The sequence below is a fragment of the Tauraco erythrolophus genome, chromosome 5 (assembly GCF_009769465.1).
Source record: "Tauraco erythrolophus isolate bTauEry1 chromosome 5, bTauEry1.pri, whole genome shotgun sequence".
NCBI lineage: Eukaryota > Metazoa > Chordata > Aves > Musophagiformes > Musophagidae > Tauraco > Tauraco erythrolophus.
The window spans coordinates 28,493,984-28,508,397 of NC_141469.1; the positions used below are offsets into that span (position 1 = coordinate 28,493,984).

Consider the following 14,414-nt stretch of genomic DNA (forward strand, 5'->3'; position numbering starts at 1 on the left):
TCAAAATAAGAAAAAGTGTAACATGCAGAAATACCACTCTTGTCTGTGAGTGGGTTTGACATCTAGTGCAAACTGAAAGCAATAAGACCTGTAATCAGCATCCTGAGCTGTTTGGCTCCACTGTGAAGTGTTGAGGGTGAGAGAAATGAATCTTTCCTGAACGTCGAGTTTTTTTGCAGGGCTGGAGCCCCGGTCACCTCCAAAAGCACCAGTGAGGAAGACATCAATAGGACCAGCTCTGCTGAGCTCCCACACCCGGCTGAAAGAGAATGAAGACGAACTTGACCCAACCTGTGCAGCTGCCACACTGAAGCTTATTAGAGACAAACTACCAAAGTTACCACCTCCACATGCCAGGTGATCTTTGCTTTAGTTCTTGTAGCAACCTCTTGCTCTTGCTTGTGTTTATTGGTTATGAAAGCACACATGAAAGTGCTCAGGAACTAGCCAAACTGTTAAGGCTGTCTTGGTTTCACTTTGAAGTTACAATTCTTTTACTGAGATGTACATTCACTGCTTCATATTTGGGATTTTGTCAGTGATTGCGCCAGGATCTTAAGGAACCTTTTACTACTCACTTGATTTAGGTTTTATTTGGTGTAAATGGCCTCTATGAAAATGTAAAGTATTCCCTTCTTTCCTAACAAAAAAATCCATGCCCATTTATTGGGATAATTTTTGGTTTGCAACTAAACAGGACGTATCCTAATACTAAACTAGAAAGCAGTTTCAACCATTTCTTGGTTCCTAGTGACTTATGCTATCTGTGCAGGCTGGAGGGGTGTTTTATTGGGTCCAAAGACGCATTTGTTGTCAATCCTATTCGAAGCTTGGTGAAACTCCAGCCTTGTCTAGCATTATCTCTGATTTGTGGATAAGACTGGAGCAATCTACTTAGTGGCATGTTCCTGAAAAGACACTTCTGCATTGGCCAGGAAAGCCCTCAAAACCTAGTAAGCCGGACGTAGTCTCAGAAAGAGAAAGGAGTTTGCTTCATTAGAACTCTAAAGTTTGGAGTATTCAGTTGGATATTTTTATTTTTAATCTTTAAAAAGTTAATGTTTCAGCAAGGTGACTAAGACCATTTGCAGCTCTATCATTGACATCCAGGGTCTCCGTAGTAGTACTGTGGTTTGTGAGAACTAATGAATTCTGTAGCGGTGTTGCACAATGAGTATTATAAGTCTGCAAGATGGAATTTTGTCAACAAAAGCAAAGATTATACTGTCTGTGACTGCTATGCCAACATGGGCATGAGTTTACCGAAGCATCATCTTCCTAAAAAAGGTTTACCACATCAGTAGCTCTTGTTCCAGTACAGTATGTATGATCCACTGCTGCCCTCGTTAGATCTCTAGGCTTCTACACCCATGGTATAATAACATTTTATCTAGCTTTAGCTGAATGTGCAGTTTAAGGTTCATAGTGGAGCGTGCTGTACTAAGAGTCTGTGGTGTTGTGATCTGTATCCTCTGTATCTGTCCTTACAGGACAACCCTATAAAAGTAGTTGTAGTCTTAGATCTAAGATAATGTTAGTGTTGATGTGAAAACCTAATGAAAAAAGAGAAGTTGTTGTGATCATTGCTGTTTTGTATTGACTTTTCATCAATTTTCTCCAGTGACTCTGCAAGTACTGAGCCAGCAGCCTTGGAAGAGCCTGACAGTAAGAGAAGAAAACTAGAAGAAGAAAGAGCTAAAGCTCCCCTCATGCCTTTTGGATTAGATCTTCACTACTGGGGCCAGGATCAGCCAAGTGCTGGGAAGATTCTCAAGTAATGCTCTTTTTCTTTTAAGACAAATTAAACAAATATATAGATTTACTTGTACTCAGAGGTCATGCAGTGGGATGACTGCTATTTCTTTTGATAATTACTTTTCTTCTTTCCCTTCTGTTGTGGGACTCATAAAGTCAGAAATTCTACCTTAAAATGTTATTTGTTTAGAGAAGATGTGATACTAATTAAATATCCTTTGATGCTTCAAAGCACTTTTTTTTTCTGCTCTTTTTCATGTTTTCAATGCTGTATTATTTACAGCATGGCAGCACTTACCCCAGTTTAAATTGGTACCTCATTATGCAAAGTGCTATGCAAGTGCTTGATAGACGGTCCCTCTGCTGGGGACTTCACAGTCTAAATAAATAGCAGACAAAGTAGGAGAAAGATTTGGGAGGGTGTCCGGGGTATTTTTCCTGACTCTACAGAATGGTAACTGAGGAAATTGATAGGCTTGTTCAGGCACAAAAGAAATAGGTGGCAGTTACAGGATTTGAATTCGGATCTCTCACTTTCCATTCTTGTGTGGAAAGGTTTTGTGTTTCTTGGACGTGAAGCATTGCTGGCTTGGAGAAAGCTTTAGCAATGCTGGGGAGAATAGATTGTAGGTATACATCAGAACTCGTTTCTGGCAGTCAGGTTTTAAAACCCCTTTTCAGCACTGGTATTTTTACATGAAAGTTTGGATGCAAAGTCTCTATGTATAAATTTCATTTAAGTCCACCAGAATTTTAGTATCAGTGTGTACCATACCTGTTTTAGAAAAGGCACAAACCATTGACTGGCTGGGTTGCAAATCAAACTCTCATGTTCCCAGTAGTATTACTTCAACTTTGTTTTCTTATCAAAACAAACCAAAAAAAAGCAACCCATGATCACAGTGTGAAGATGGTGTTTGCAGAAAAAAAGCAAAAGGAAAGCGTTGCCCCTGTACCTGACTGTACAAAGTGCTGAATATGTTTTAAATTATTGGAAGGCACTGAAATTTGATACATAATAGTGCTTGAACACAGTCACTCTAAGCGTTGGGTTCTGTCTCGTGTGGTGTAAGCTTTTCAAAGCCTATAAAATGGTTAAGATTTTCAGCAGGGCTCTAAGAAGCATTTGTCTGTGATAATGCCAAAAAGGTAGTAAGGCTTTATTTTACATTGCAAATGAGTTATTCAAGTCATAAGTGAAATCAGAAGCATATTTCACTGCCTGTCTGCCTTGTGCTGTACTGTTTTATTTTTATGCTTTCCAATAAAATAGAGGGCACACTTCTGAACCTTATAGTCTATAACTACAGATATGCCAATCTAACTAAAGATAATTTAAGTAACTCAGCACACACAATACCATTGACCCTTGGGTATAAAATACATTTCTTGAAAAATTAAGGTAGTCTTTTAACTTTTCTATGTGCACACATACTGTCTGTATAAGATGTCTAGGGAAAAAAAGCAAACCCAAAAAAATAGGCAGCACATTTGGAATATGTATGGAATTTGAATTCCTAAAATCTGAAGTGAAAAGTCTTTCCTCTTCACCTATTTAACACTGCACTTACTTAATTACTTGTTTTTACAAGGTTTACAAATTTGTTTACAAGGTTTTACTTGTCACACGCATCATTTATTCAAAGATCTAATGTTCTGCCTTTTTAAAGTGTTGCTTAAATTACAACAGCAGGAAATGAGAAAACTTTAAGATTGAGCACTGTTTTGTTCTTTTTTCACCTGCTTGTAAGTCACTCTGGGAGAAAATAATTTATATGCTTGTAGTAAACAATAATATTTATTAATCAGGAATCAGGCCGTTTTAAGTCTAGTTCTGAAATACCAATCGATACGTAGAGTAAAACATAATTTTAGTTTCCTTGAGATTTGTTCGATGCATGTTTTTTGGGGGGGAAGTCAAAATATTAAATAGACCTTTTCCCTAATGGGAAAGGTTGGTATGCACAATTGTCAAATGCTTCTTCATTGTCATGTAACTGTAATTTGATAATTTAGAGGGGGAGGGGAGTTCAGACCACCAAAGGACATGAGAATTTTACTGAAAGATTCTGTAAGACTACTTTCCACATAGAAATCCTGCATGGTGTCTCTTTAGGAATGCTTTCTCCTCCCTGTGTCTGTAAGGTTAGTAACACAGAGCTGGCGGTCAGTCTTGTTTTCAGGATTGTATTAAAACTAAGCAGATAAGAAATTTATTTCATTCTTTTATTTACTATCTGTTGTACAATCCTGCCACATAATTTCTGCAGCTAAAATACTGTACCATTCAAACCTTTGGCTAAAGTCATATTGACATATCTATGATAAGATTCTTAGAGCTTTTTTGTGTAGGCTATAGTTTGCTGAATTGTATGATTGAAAACTTTTTTTTTTAAACTAAAAATTGTGGAAACATATTACTACGTTTAATGTTGAACTACCCTCCACTATAACTCTTTTGCCTTTATCCCCTAATTCACCAGAAGAAAGTTATTTGTACTTTATGGCATGTTAGAATTCTGGCACTAACGAGGTATATTTGATGAAGAAATTATTGAATAGCATGAATTTAACTAGGATTTTACTTGTTGAATGTTTTTCTGATGATTTGAAGAATCATAGAAAGGCTTCAAAATGCTTAATCCCTTTTTTAACCTAGTTCTAATCTCTTTACACAGTTTTAAATGGTCAACTATTGCAGTAAACCCAGCAGCTATAGGTATTGTAGGTTGCTGGTCAGATAATTTCCTGCACTTTTTGGTTTTTTTTCCTTGTCATCTGCTAAAAACTTTCTTAGATAAAATATGTCAAAATTCTTCAGGCCCACTGAAGTAGTTCTCTTAAGTATTGGCTTATGTGCTTTGCTGAATTGAGATTGTTGCGATTAGTGAAGCCAGCGTTCACGTATATACGGCTCTGCAGCCTACAGAAGGCAAACTTTCAGAAGTAGGAATGACACCCAAGGATGTTAATGAGTGAGAGGAATTGAATACGGATAGAGAAAATCCTCTCAAATCAGTCTGGAACTGATCGTGTGGAAGAAAGGGATTGTTGGTGTCCTTTGTGAATTCTAAGTCCTTATCAAGACATCTGTCATCTAGATATCTCCATTTTGCTTGTAATAAACAGCATACCTGCAGACTGGCATTTCTTTTTTTTTGCTTAGTTTAGCAGTAGTTTTTTCCTTTTAACTTCATATTTCCCTAAATTTGCGATAGGATTGTTGTTTAACTTCAGATGTCTCGAATTAGATATCTGAGCTTAAACTGGTCACCCTGATTTCTTTTCATAATTAGGAGAAAGAAACATTTACCATCAGAGGGACATTCATTGCACCCTAAAATTAGCATCTAAAACGAGTCAGGTCATTACTCTCTGGGGTGGCCTGTTTCTCATTATAGACTGTTGGCAGCCTGGGGTGGCTAAAATGAAATTATATGGATACTGTTGAGAAAATTTGAAAATACTACATCACTCAAGGGTCATTGCTCCCCTTCTCTCCCACTCCCCACATCCACTGGCATGATACGAATCTTCTTTACACCAGATTAACAGAGAGTGTATTTGCCTATATGTGTCTGCAAATATAAGTAAAATCTCTAACTTTAAAATAGATTTTCAATGGATTAGCTTCATTTTCTAGAGGAACACCCATAAGTTTCTCAGACTTATGGACACTGTCTAGGAGAACCTGGAAGAAAGAATCTCTGTAAGGCTCAGCTAATTGCTCTCTTCCTTGGTCCAAGTATATAGCAACATATTCTGATTTCAGTGTCTGCTTCTCTGCTGCTACAGGAGTACAGCTACCAGGAATAAGGTCAGACAAGTTAAGGTCAAACTGTTTAATCGCAGAAGTATTTTGTTATGAAGGACGTTAACTACAGAATTACAAAGTTATTTGCTGAAACGGGGTATGGGATAACTGACTCTGAATGTCAGATCACACTAGAGCTAAGGCTTGTAGTAGGTTGGCGGGTTAAACAAGAAATCAATCCTAGGCAGGCTTTGGTGATGTTTTAAAAAGACCTTCATAATACAGAGTCATAAGAAAGAACGGTAGATTCTTAGGTTTTTCTGATTCACTTGTAAAGCTTCCCTTCCTTTTACATGTAAGTTTACCACAGGATAATACTGGCGTCTTTATGTGCTTTCTTACAACTTTGTCTCAATGATTTTCATTCATCGTTTTCCCAGATTTACTTCTGAGCATCGATTTTGGGCACCCAGTGAAGTAGAGGAAGAGGTGGAAAATAAAGAAATAACTGAAATGTTAAAAACTAGGTATATAACATTTGCTGGCAAGTTTGAACCAGTGAAACATAAATGTCGAGCACCAATGCCCGATGGAAGCCTGTGTGAAAGACAAGATCGGATTAAGGTGGGTACCAAGTAACTTAGTTTGCAGCATTTGTGCTACGTGGAGAAGATGTCGTGAAAACATGTCCGTAAAAGTTTATTTCGCGTTTTAAATATAGCTCGAGGGAGTGAAAGAAAATTGTATCTGGAGAAGTTTGCTGTTGATATGTGCTTCATACAGGAAGCATCCTTTCTGTAAGAAAGCTGTAAACATTTAAAGAACTCTCAAATATTTTTTGCATTCGTCATAGGTATTTATATTATATTTATTACTATGGTGTCTGAGTACCTGACAGTGAAGCAGAGACATTTAGTTGTTTGCTGAAGTTTTCATCATTTAGAGGCGTATTTAATATTAACTGTTTTTAGAAATGACAATGCTTGAGGGGCACAGAGACAAATTTTATTTACAAATTAGGTTTTACGAAAGCTAAATCCTACACAACCTCGAATGATGAGCCCTATTGAGCAGAAATACTTTACTTAAATACTTTGTTCTAATGTCCCTGTTCTTCCTGTGTTACCTGAGATTGGAGGATCTGAATGCAATGAAATACTTCAAATGGGATCGTTACGGGGTAGGGATATAACACAAACAACAAAATACAGTGCAGCATTGGTGCCCTGGTTCCAGACCTGACAGGATGTACTACCTGGCTTCTTGAAATTAGATATTCATATCACAAAGAGCTCATTTCTTTTAGATTCTGGCTAAATTACACACATGATGTCTGTGGGATCCTGATGCTTTCTGAGAGGGGCTGGGGATCAAAGTGTAGAGTTTTGTCACTTGATTCCAGTGTCTGGCTTTAAGTTATGTTGAATAACAAATAAGCGTTTTCTTTTCATTCAGAAGTTTTGAAGGTTTTTTTTTCCTTTCTTTCTGAAGTGCCCTTTCCACGGAAAGATAATTCCTCGGGATGAAACTGGGATTCCCGTTAATGCAGAGGACAGAGCCAGAGAAGAAAAGATGCGGTTTGATAAGCAAGCAGCTCAGCCAGGTTTGTGTCTACATGGCATCTTAAAAAAAAAAAAAACAACCACAAAACCAAAACTATAAATATTAGACAGAGGTGGGAGACAAGCTTTAAATGTAAGCGTAATATCTTTATTGTGTATGTGTTTGTATATATATTGTATCCAATATTTGTTTGTATATATATTGTATCCAATATTTACAATATCTACAATATATTTGCTATCCATATAATAATGGTATGTATTGTGTTTACATTGTATCTGTATCTTGTATATATTGCATCTATATGTAGGTACAGTGTGGATACAAGTTGGACAGCAATCTCGGTGTACAGTTGGACAACGAATGAGGCGGGCTGTAAGGAAGAAGAGAGCCCATTCTTCTGTTGCTAAAGGCACAGATTGAGATCCACAGAGCTGGATCGTGTTTCCGGTTTGCTCCTAACTCCATTCTCTCATTTCAATTCCTGTTGATTTTAATTTGCAGATCATTTGCAGTGATTCTTGCTTACATGATAAATATGGATGCAGGTGTACACAGAAGAAAGTTAACATTGCATTTGTTCTTTATTTCCAGTAGTTATCATAATGTTCCTAACACTTCTCAGACAGACGAATTATAGCCTTTATCTTAAGGAACATGTTTATTAAGGACAATTAAACTTATTTCCTGGGAAATGCTTGGCAGTTACTGTTCCCATGCTTCTGAAAATAAGTATTCTAATCTTGCTGGTCCCTAACAGTTGTGGTTTACATAATGTAACGATAACATTATTAGGGTCACTGTGTTAAAACAAATATTGGCAAAGTGGGTTTTTTAATCACAGTATGGAAACTTGTCTTTCCTGTATCAATTCACATCTATCATATTCTGTGTTTCCTATGTCTACTCATCTACTACTTGTGTTTTAGAAGGAGAATTCTTGGCCTTGTTGTGCTGTGCATCTGTGCAGCATTGCTAGAAAATACTCTGAGCTAGAGAAGCCCTCACCTTGGCCTTTACTTTATTGGCATTTTAACTAGTCTGGATGTTCTAACAGGCATGATGTTTGTGATGGGCTTGAGGAAGAGAGCAAGCAGACCCATGCTGTTTCATTGTTTACAGTTTATTGGGCAATCTTCTGGATTTTGTTTTTGAACAATGGGGATGGGCAACAAAACTATTGGCCTTCTCCTTGCATCCTGGCCGCTGCTTTCAGGTGTAGAAAGCTATGGAGGGAAGGCTCGTCCTTCACCAAGATTTTTTGGGCATTTTTAGCCAGGATAAAGCTCTAGACTGCTAGGTAAGGAATGCAGGTGATGATGAGAAAGACAGCAAGGAATGAATACACAGGCAGGAAAACTTCCAAGGGGAATAAGAGACTTTTTTGTAATAGTACAACTAAACTTTATAGTGATGGACAGAAGATAGATTTTCATAGAGCACTGGGGGCACTGCAACCAGGAAGCTACTGGAGGTTGATGGACTGCAAAGGAAGATGGGAGAGAGTGATCTACCCAGCAAGGACATAAAGTGTAATTGGAGAGGACAGATTTGTTTTCAAAGCTTTTATTTAATCTACCTTCCTCCAGCAGGTCTTAGTTTTCTCTGGTTTAAGCTATTTATTCTAGGTGAGTATTCCACATTCTAATTTAACTTACTCTTAGGCTTTATCATTTTGATATCTTCTAGTATAGTCCATTTAAGAAGGAGAGGGGCAGTTAGTTCTCCCTTAAGCTCTGACTGACTCAGGATTTCACCAGTTTCACAGTTATATGTGCCTGAACCTTCCATACCCTCTCAGAGCATAAAGAACAGTTGTTGATCTGTTCTCCAGAAAGGTCTATGCCAAATGAATGTGCATTTAAACACACAACTTACCCACCCAGTTTCCTCTAATACTGATTTGGCCATCTTTGAGTGACTGTGCTTGGCCATGACCAGCGCCACGCGAATGCAGCAGTTACCAGGCACCTTCTGGTGCCTGCGGGTGTCCAAGTGCTACATTTGCAGGCAGTTTCCATCCTTATCCAGGTGGAGTGAAGTGCCCTAAACTGACATCCAGCCAACAGCATGGGCACGATTGGACTGTCACAGCGAAGCCAGGCCAGGGGTGTGGATGTTACGCTAAAAAGGCAAGTTCCCAACTTAGTTACAACAAATTAAAACCAGCAAAAGAAACTAGGTGTTCTTGAGGGACTAGTTTCAAACTAGAGACTAATACTCTGGTATAAAAATCACTTGCACTGAAAAATATTGATTTTTTTTTTTTTTCCTGTGAAATTGCCATTGCTGGAGGCTAGACATAATATTTATTTTTATTACAGTGTCAGCGTGGTGTTGTTAGAGGCTTCTCACCTCTGGCCCACACGGATGTGTATGTTAGTCCCAAACCAGTGTTGACATTGCTGTGTTGCATTATTGAGTGCCGTTGTTAAGCTGAGATGTCATACAAAGGTCCATCCCATCTGTCTGGGGAGATACTGAACAAGCTATGGCACTTAATTTATTGGACAAAACCTTACAGGTTTCTAAAGCCATATATATACCAGCTGTCACTAAATACTTTTATCCGCTGCTTTTTGTTGCTTTCTTTTTTTCTGTACCTAAGTATTTTTATATTTGTTCTATAGTGTTTTCATCAACCCTTTAAAATGGTCTTTAGTTTGTTTATTTTAGGCTTGTGGTTGAGGTGTGTGTGTGTTTGGTTGGTTTGCATTAGGGCTTTTTTTTTTTTTTTTACAAAGGACTCGAAGCAAGTCTGAGCCGTGCTGCTATGGAAAATATACAAGTTAGGGACTCACTCTGTACAGTGCTTTGGTCTTATGATTGACAGCATCATTTGCTAATGATGATGGTTTGAAAAATGCCAAACATTAAAATTTGAGAATCAATTGCGTGGTTAAATTGCACCAAAATTCTTCTTGCATCTTTTTCCTATTGGATGGTAGGTTTTTCATCCTTGTGTGGTTGAAGGGGGAAAACAGTTATGTAAAAGTAAAACCGTTTGTGTGATAATGACTATGTTTTGACAACACTGTCATTGTTATTACAGAGCATTTTTTAACTTAGTATAAAATTTTAAACTCTAGTTAATGTCTACAAAATGGTGCTTTGGGCTCTTTGGTCCTGAAACAATGAATCGGGTGGGATTACACTGACCTGCTAATCTGCAGTGTTCATCCTTTTCCAATAGTTCGCACGCAGGAGCAAATTAAGTGTCTATTTTTTGTGTCAACCCTGAAGAGTATCTGGTTTTTCAGCCCTTAGTGACTTGTTAACAAACAGGTATCAGGACCGGCTGGTGAAGGCAGGCCGCTGGCCAGTCAGATGTGAAATAGCATCTCTTTACTAACTACAGTATTGATTCCCGCCTACCCTTGCAAACTGTGTAATTTTCTTTTCCCTGCTGCTAAACTCAGTAACAATGTATGAAGAGCTTTAGGGGCCCATCAGTGCTCAAAAAGGCTGCTCTTCCCTGGCATTCTATTGATTTTTCTCAAAGGCTTTTAAATTGCTCCTTCATTTTACTCAAACGCTCATTTCATCTCTACTGGATGCCGGCGTTTTTTCGTTGTGTTTAAACAATTGCTCCATTCACTGAGTTCCTAAACTGTGACGCCTTCTTATTACTGGGAGATAAACTGTTTAGACAGTTTTCCTTAATCTTGGATTAATCGTTCCTGTATCTGAATTGTGCTGTTCTGTATTCCTTCACTTCAAAAAAAAAAAAAAAAAAAAAAAGTCTGTGAGGTCTTATGATCTATCAAGGATATGTGTTCTATTTTCTCTATATATACTTCTCCTGCTCAGTCCTTGCACAGCTTCATTTTTCTCATGATTTTTGGTGTGTTGGATTTTAATCAGTCCTTGCTTTCACATACGGTAGTACATGAGATGTAACCTTTCCTTGGCAAATTGCTCTAGTATTCCTAAACACTGTATTCTTAAGGGAGGACATTGCCTTTGACCTTCCTGAAATGTTGTTACCAATATTTGTCACACTCAGTGACCATCTTGGTGTGTAAGTGAAATCATGTAGTTGTTTAGGACTGTTTATTTTTCTGTATCTACGTAGATATTAAATAAGAGTAGTAGACATTTGGTGTTACAATTTCTGCAGGCAAGAAAGGCTGACTGACATATGGGAACAATATGACAAATGACTGGCAATTACTGGTTGTCAAAATACACAATTCTGACATTTATGCTGAGTCTGGACCACGTTACTCTTTGAAGCGGTACTTGCTACATTTTTTTCCGACCCATATGCTCAAAATCTTTATGATGCAATGCGATTTTTTTTCTAAATTCCCACTTGAAGATAACCGTCCTCTAGCCACGTTTTTACTTTCTACTTTGTACTATGCTACCTTGTTCTGATATGCAGAACTCTGTACCGAAGGCGAAAGACCAGTGCTTCCTCAAAGAGTTTACAATCAAAATAGTTCATGCTTTTTCCCGTGGTGGCACCTACAGTCAGAATCTGTTTACCATGTATGATTGGATTCTGAAGCATTAAGGTTTTGACTAAATCATAAAACAAGTTTTTGGTCAGGTAAATTAACTCTTGTGCTATTGTCAAGAGAAGAAACTTAATTTAGATAATTAAACTGAGGAAGTGTCGGATACTTAAAAAGTAGTATCTTTTTCAGATGCAAAATTGGGCTTGTGGCAACAAGGTCATGTCTTATTCAAGAACACTCTTCTAGTGTCGGATAACAGTTCATGTTTTGAAGCAAATAGGATTCTTTGATGCAGAAATGTTACAATGCTGTCCCCCTGCTCTGCTCAAAAGTTGACCTATTCCTTTTTTTTTTTACAGTTTTATTCTTTAGCTTATTCAGAAGTTATTTCTGGAGATAAGTTCCTTAGCTATGTTGTTGACATTTTGTTCAATTTCTAGGTAATAATCGCTCTGTTTATGTCATCTCTCCTACATGGAATAGTTTCCTTGGAATTTTGCTACTGTGCTACTGCGGAAACTTGACTTAAGTCTTCCTACACAGCAGTTTTATCTACAGCAGCTAATAACAGATACTAATCCCAGACTGGCAGGGCTTTTTCATCAAGATCTGTCGTTTTGGCTAACTGCTTTACCCTCCCCTTCCTTTGTGTACGTAACTTGCAGCACAGTGACTCTGCCCTCGCCTAGCAGTGATGGGAACCTCTACCTTAGGAGACTGCAAATTCTACCTGGGTTTGGAGTTTCCAAGTGCATGCTTTTTCTTTTAAACAGAGTGGCGAGATCCGGAATTCATGAGAGAAGTTGAAGCAGCTACAGGAATGGATCTTGGTTCCTCTAAAAATGCTGGAAAAGGAGGGAAAAAGAAAGGGAAGAAGAAAAAATATCCAAATCTGACAGACTTGAAGCAGCAGGCTAACACTTCTCGTTCCCGGCTTGAGAAGAAAGTCTTCAATAAGTAAGATGCTTACATTCTCTAAAGCCCGTTAAATTGCTGTTTCCCTTTGTTTCAGTGGTACTTTCTGTTGCTGCATTAATACGCACTTACTAAGCAACTTTCTTTGCTAACTGCAGAGAAAGAATGCCTTCCATATCTCTGGAGGGTAAAGAGTAGGGGGTACTGATGAGCAAGGTTATTTCTTTGAAAATGATTTTCAGCTAATTTACAAAATTTCCCTATGAAAGATTGGGTTTTTTCTCATCCTTCTCAATTTTTTCTTACTCCTTCAATTGCTGTAGTGGCTTCTCTGGATGATCATTTATTGATCAGATGAATGCTACTTTATGTGTTCAAATGGTACTAGATCTGGAAAGAAGATGATGTGTTCAGAGTGACACAACTTACAGCATCAGACACACTGTACTGGTGTAAATGGAGTAAAAATGAAGTTTTTCCTTTTGAAAGCCTAAGATGGGCTGCCCTGAGCAGAACTTCAGTTAATAAAAGGATCTGTCAAAAACCCTTGGCTTTTGGCATGTAGCAGTGTCTTGGAGGTTGCCCTCAAGCCTCTGGTGTATGCTCAGAATCCATCCCAAACTTCTGACTGCTGTCTGGGCTTCCTGTGTGTCTTCTCTGACTCTTGGGTATACTAAATGGGTAGCTGGGCCCGGTGCAGTGCCTTCCAATCCAGTATGTACACACAGTGATCCCTTCCTGTGTATTATTCAGTGACACACTGCCATTGCATTTTTCTCCTCCTTTACTGAGAATGCATTGGATTGGTTAAGAAAAATATTTGGATCCTCGTCTTATGGTCCTTTTTCACTTAACCCCTGTTGTGTTTTGTAAGGATCAAGGACTGGAACCTGCTGCAGGTCTCTCTTCAGTGTAAGAGTTTGGAGATGATGGTACAAGATGTCTCTTGTACCAGAGACATGTGGACACAGTATTCTTCCCACGATGGTGCTGTTTCTGTACATCTCCCTTTCCTCCCAGCATACATGCAAACAGTAGCTCTTGGTCTACATTTAGCTTGAGAAGAAGCTGTTTGGATGGCATTGGCATTTAGGCATTTCAAACAAAGGTGTGTCCATGACTTATGCAGACATATGAATTAATTTCGAAGTTGGAGCCCACCAAACCACCAAGCTGAATGGGTTTTAAAACATGTAGTAGCTCTGTATGTCCACTCTGTTATGCTGTTTCTGGTATCTGGTCTTGCTTAGATGTGGCTGCAACGTAAAGTTGCCTAGGCATCCTCTGGTCTTCATCAAATGGGAAGTAGAAACAGCTATTTAAAGAGTTTCACATGCCAAAAACGAAGCAAAGAGAAGTGAAAAGTGTAAAGTTGACAAATCAAAAAAGCACAATTATTGTTACAAAATCATCTGGGTTATTTCCCTAAACATACTAGATGAGTTGAACAGCATCCAAGGCACAACATTTGTATAAATTCTATTTTCTCTTTTCTGATGTAACGGTTATAATAATGAAGCCAAATCCACATTACAGAAATAGCACATTTTCTGTGAAATTCTCGTGTTACCTGAGCTTACTTAGAAGTCAGAGACACACAGTTCTAATGATCAGAATTTCATATTGGCTTTAACAAAATAAATTTTAAAAGCTGGTTTTGGTTTACTATAGTTTGTGCTAATGATTTTGAGTGTGTGTTAGTGCCAGGCATAGGGAATCAAACCTGTTATGTTTTAATAGGTTTCATGCTTTGCAGCACTAAACAAGGTGATAACCTTGGCTCCTTGTAACAACCCCAAATTACTTGAAATGTATAGGTGATAAACCCAGGCTCTGGTCTGCCAATAAAGTTAAGTGAAATTGCCCACAGATCATCAAAGTGGGATCTCATTTCATTTACAGTATCGCACAATCCAGTGGTGCTAATGTAAAACCTACATGACATGAAAGCGTCAAGGCCACTC

General features: G+C 38.2%; 1 protein-coding gene across 2 annotated transcripts in view; it reads left to right on the forward strand.

The window, feature by feature from the left end:
- The window catches only part of UVSSA (UV stimulated scaffold protein A), a 59,747-nt gene that overhangs the window by 38,308 nt on the left and 7,025 nt on the right, over positions 1-14,414 (forward strand). Inside the window, exons 8-13 of one of the 2 annotated variants that reach the window (XM_086612177.1) lie at positions 180-357; positions 1,622-1,774; positions 5,950-6,133; positions 7,001-7,112; positions 8,665-8,700; positions 12,309-12,492. In XM_086612177.1, coding sequence (XP_086468303.1) covers positions 180-357; positions 1,622-1,774; positions 5,950-6,133; positions 7,001-7,112; positions 8,665-8,700; positions 12,309-12,492 — 847 coding nt within the window. The remainder of the gene's footprint in view (positions 1-179; positions 358-1,621; positions 1,775-5,949; positions 6,134-7,000; positions 7,113-8,664; positions 8,701-12,308; positions 12,493-14,414) is intronic. The other variant, XM_086612176.1, reaches the window with a different exon arrangement.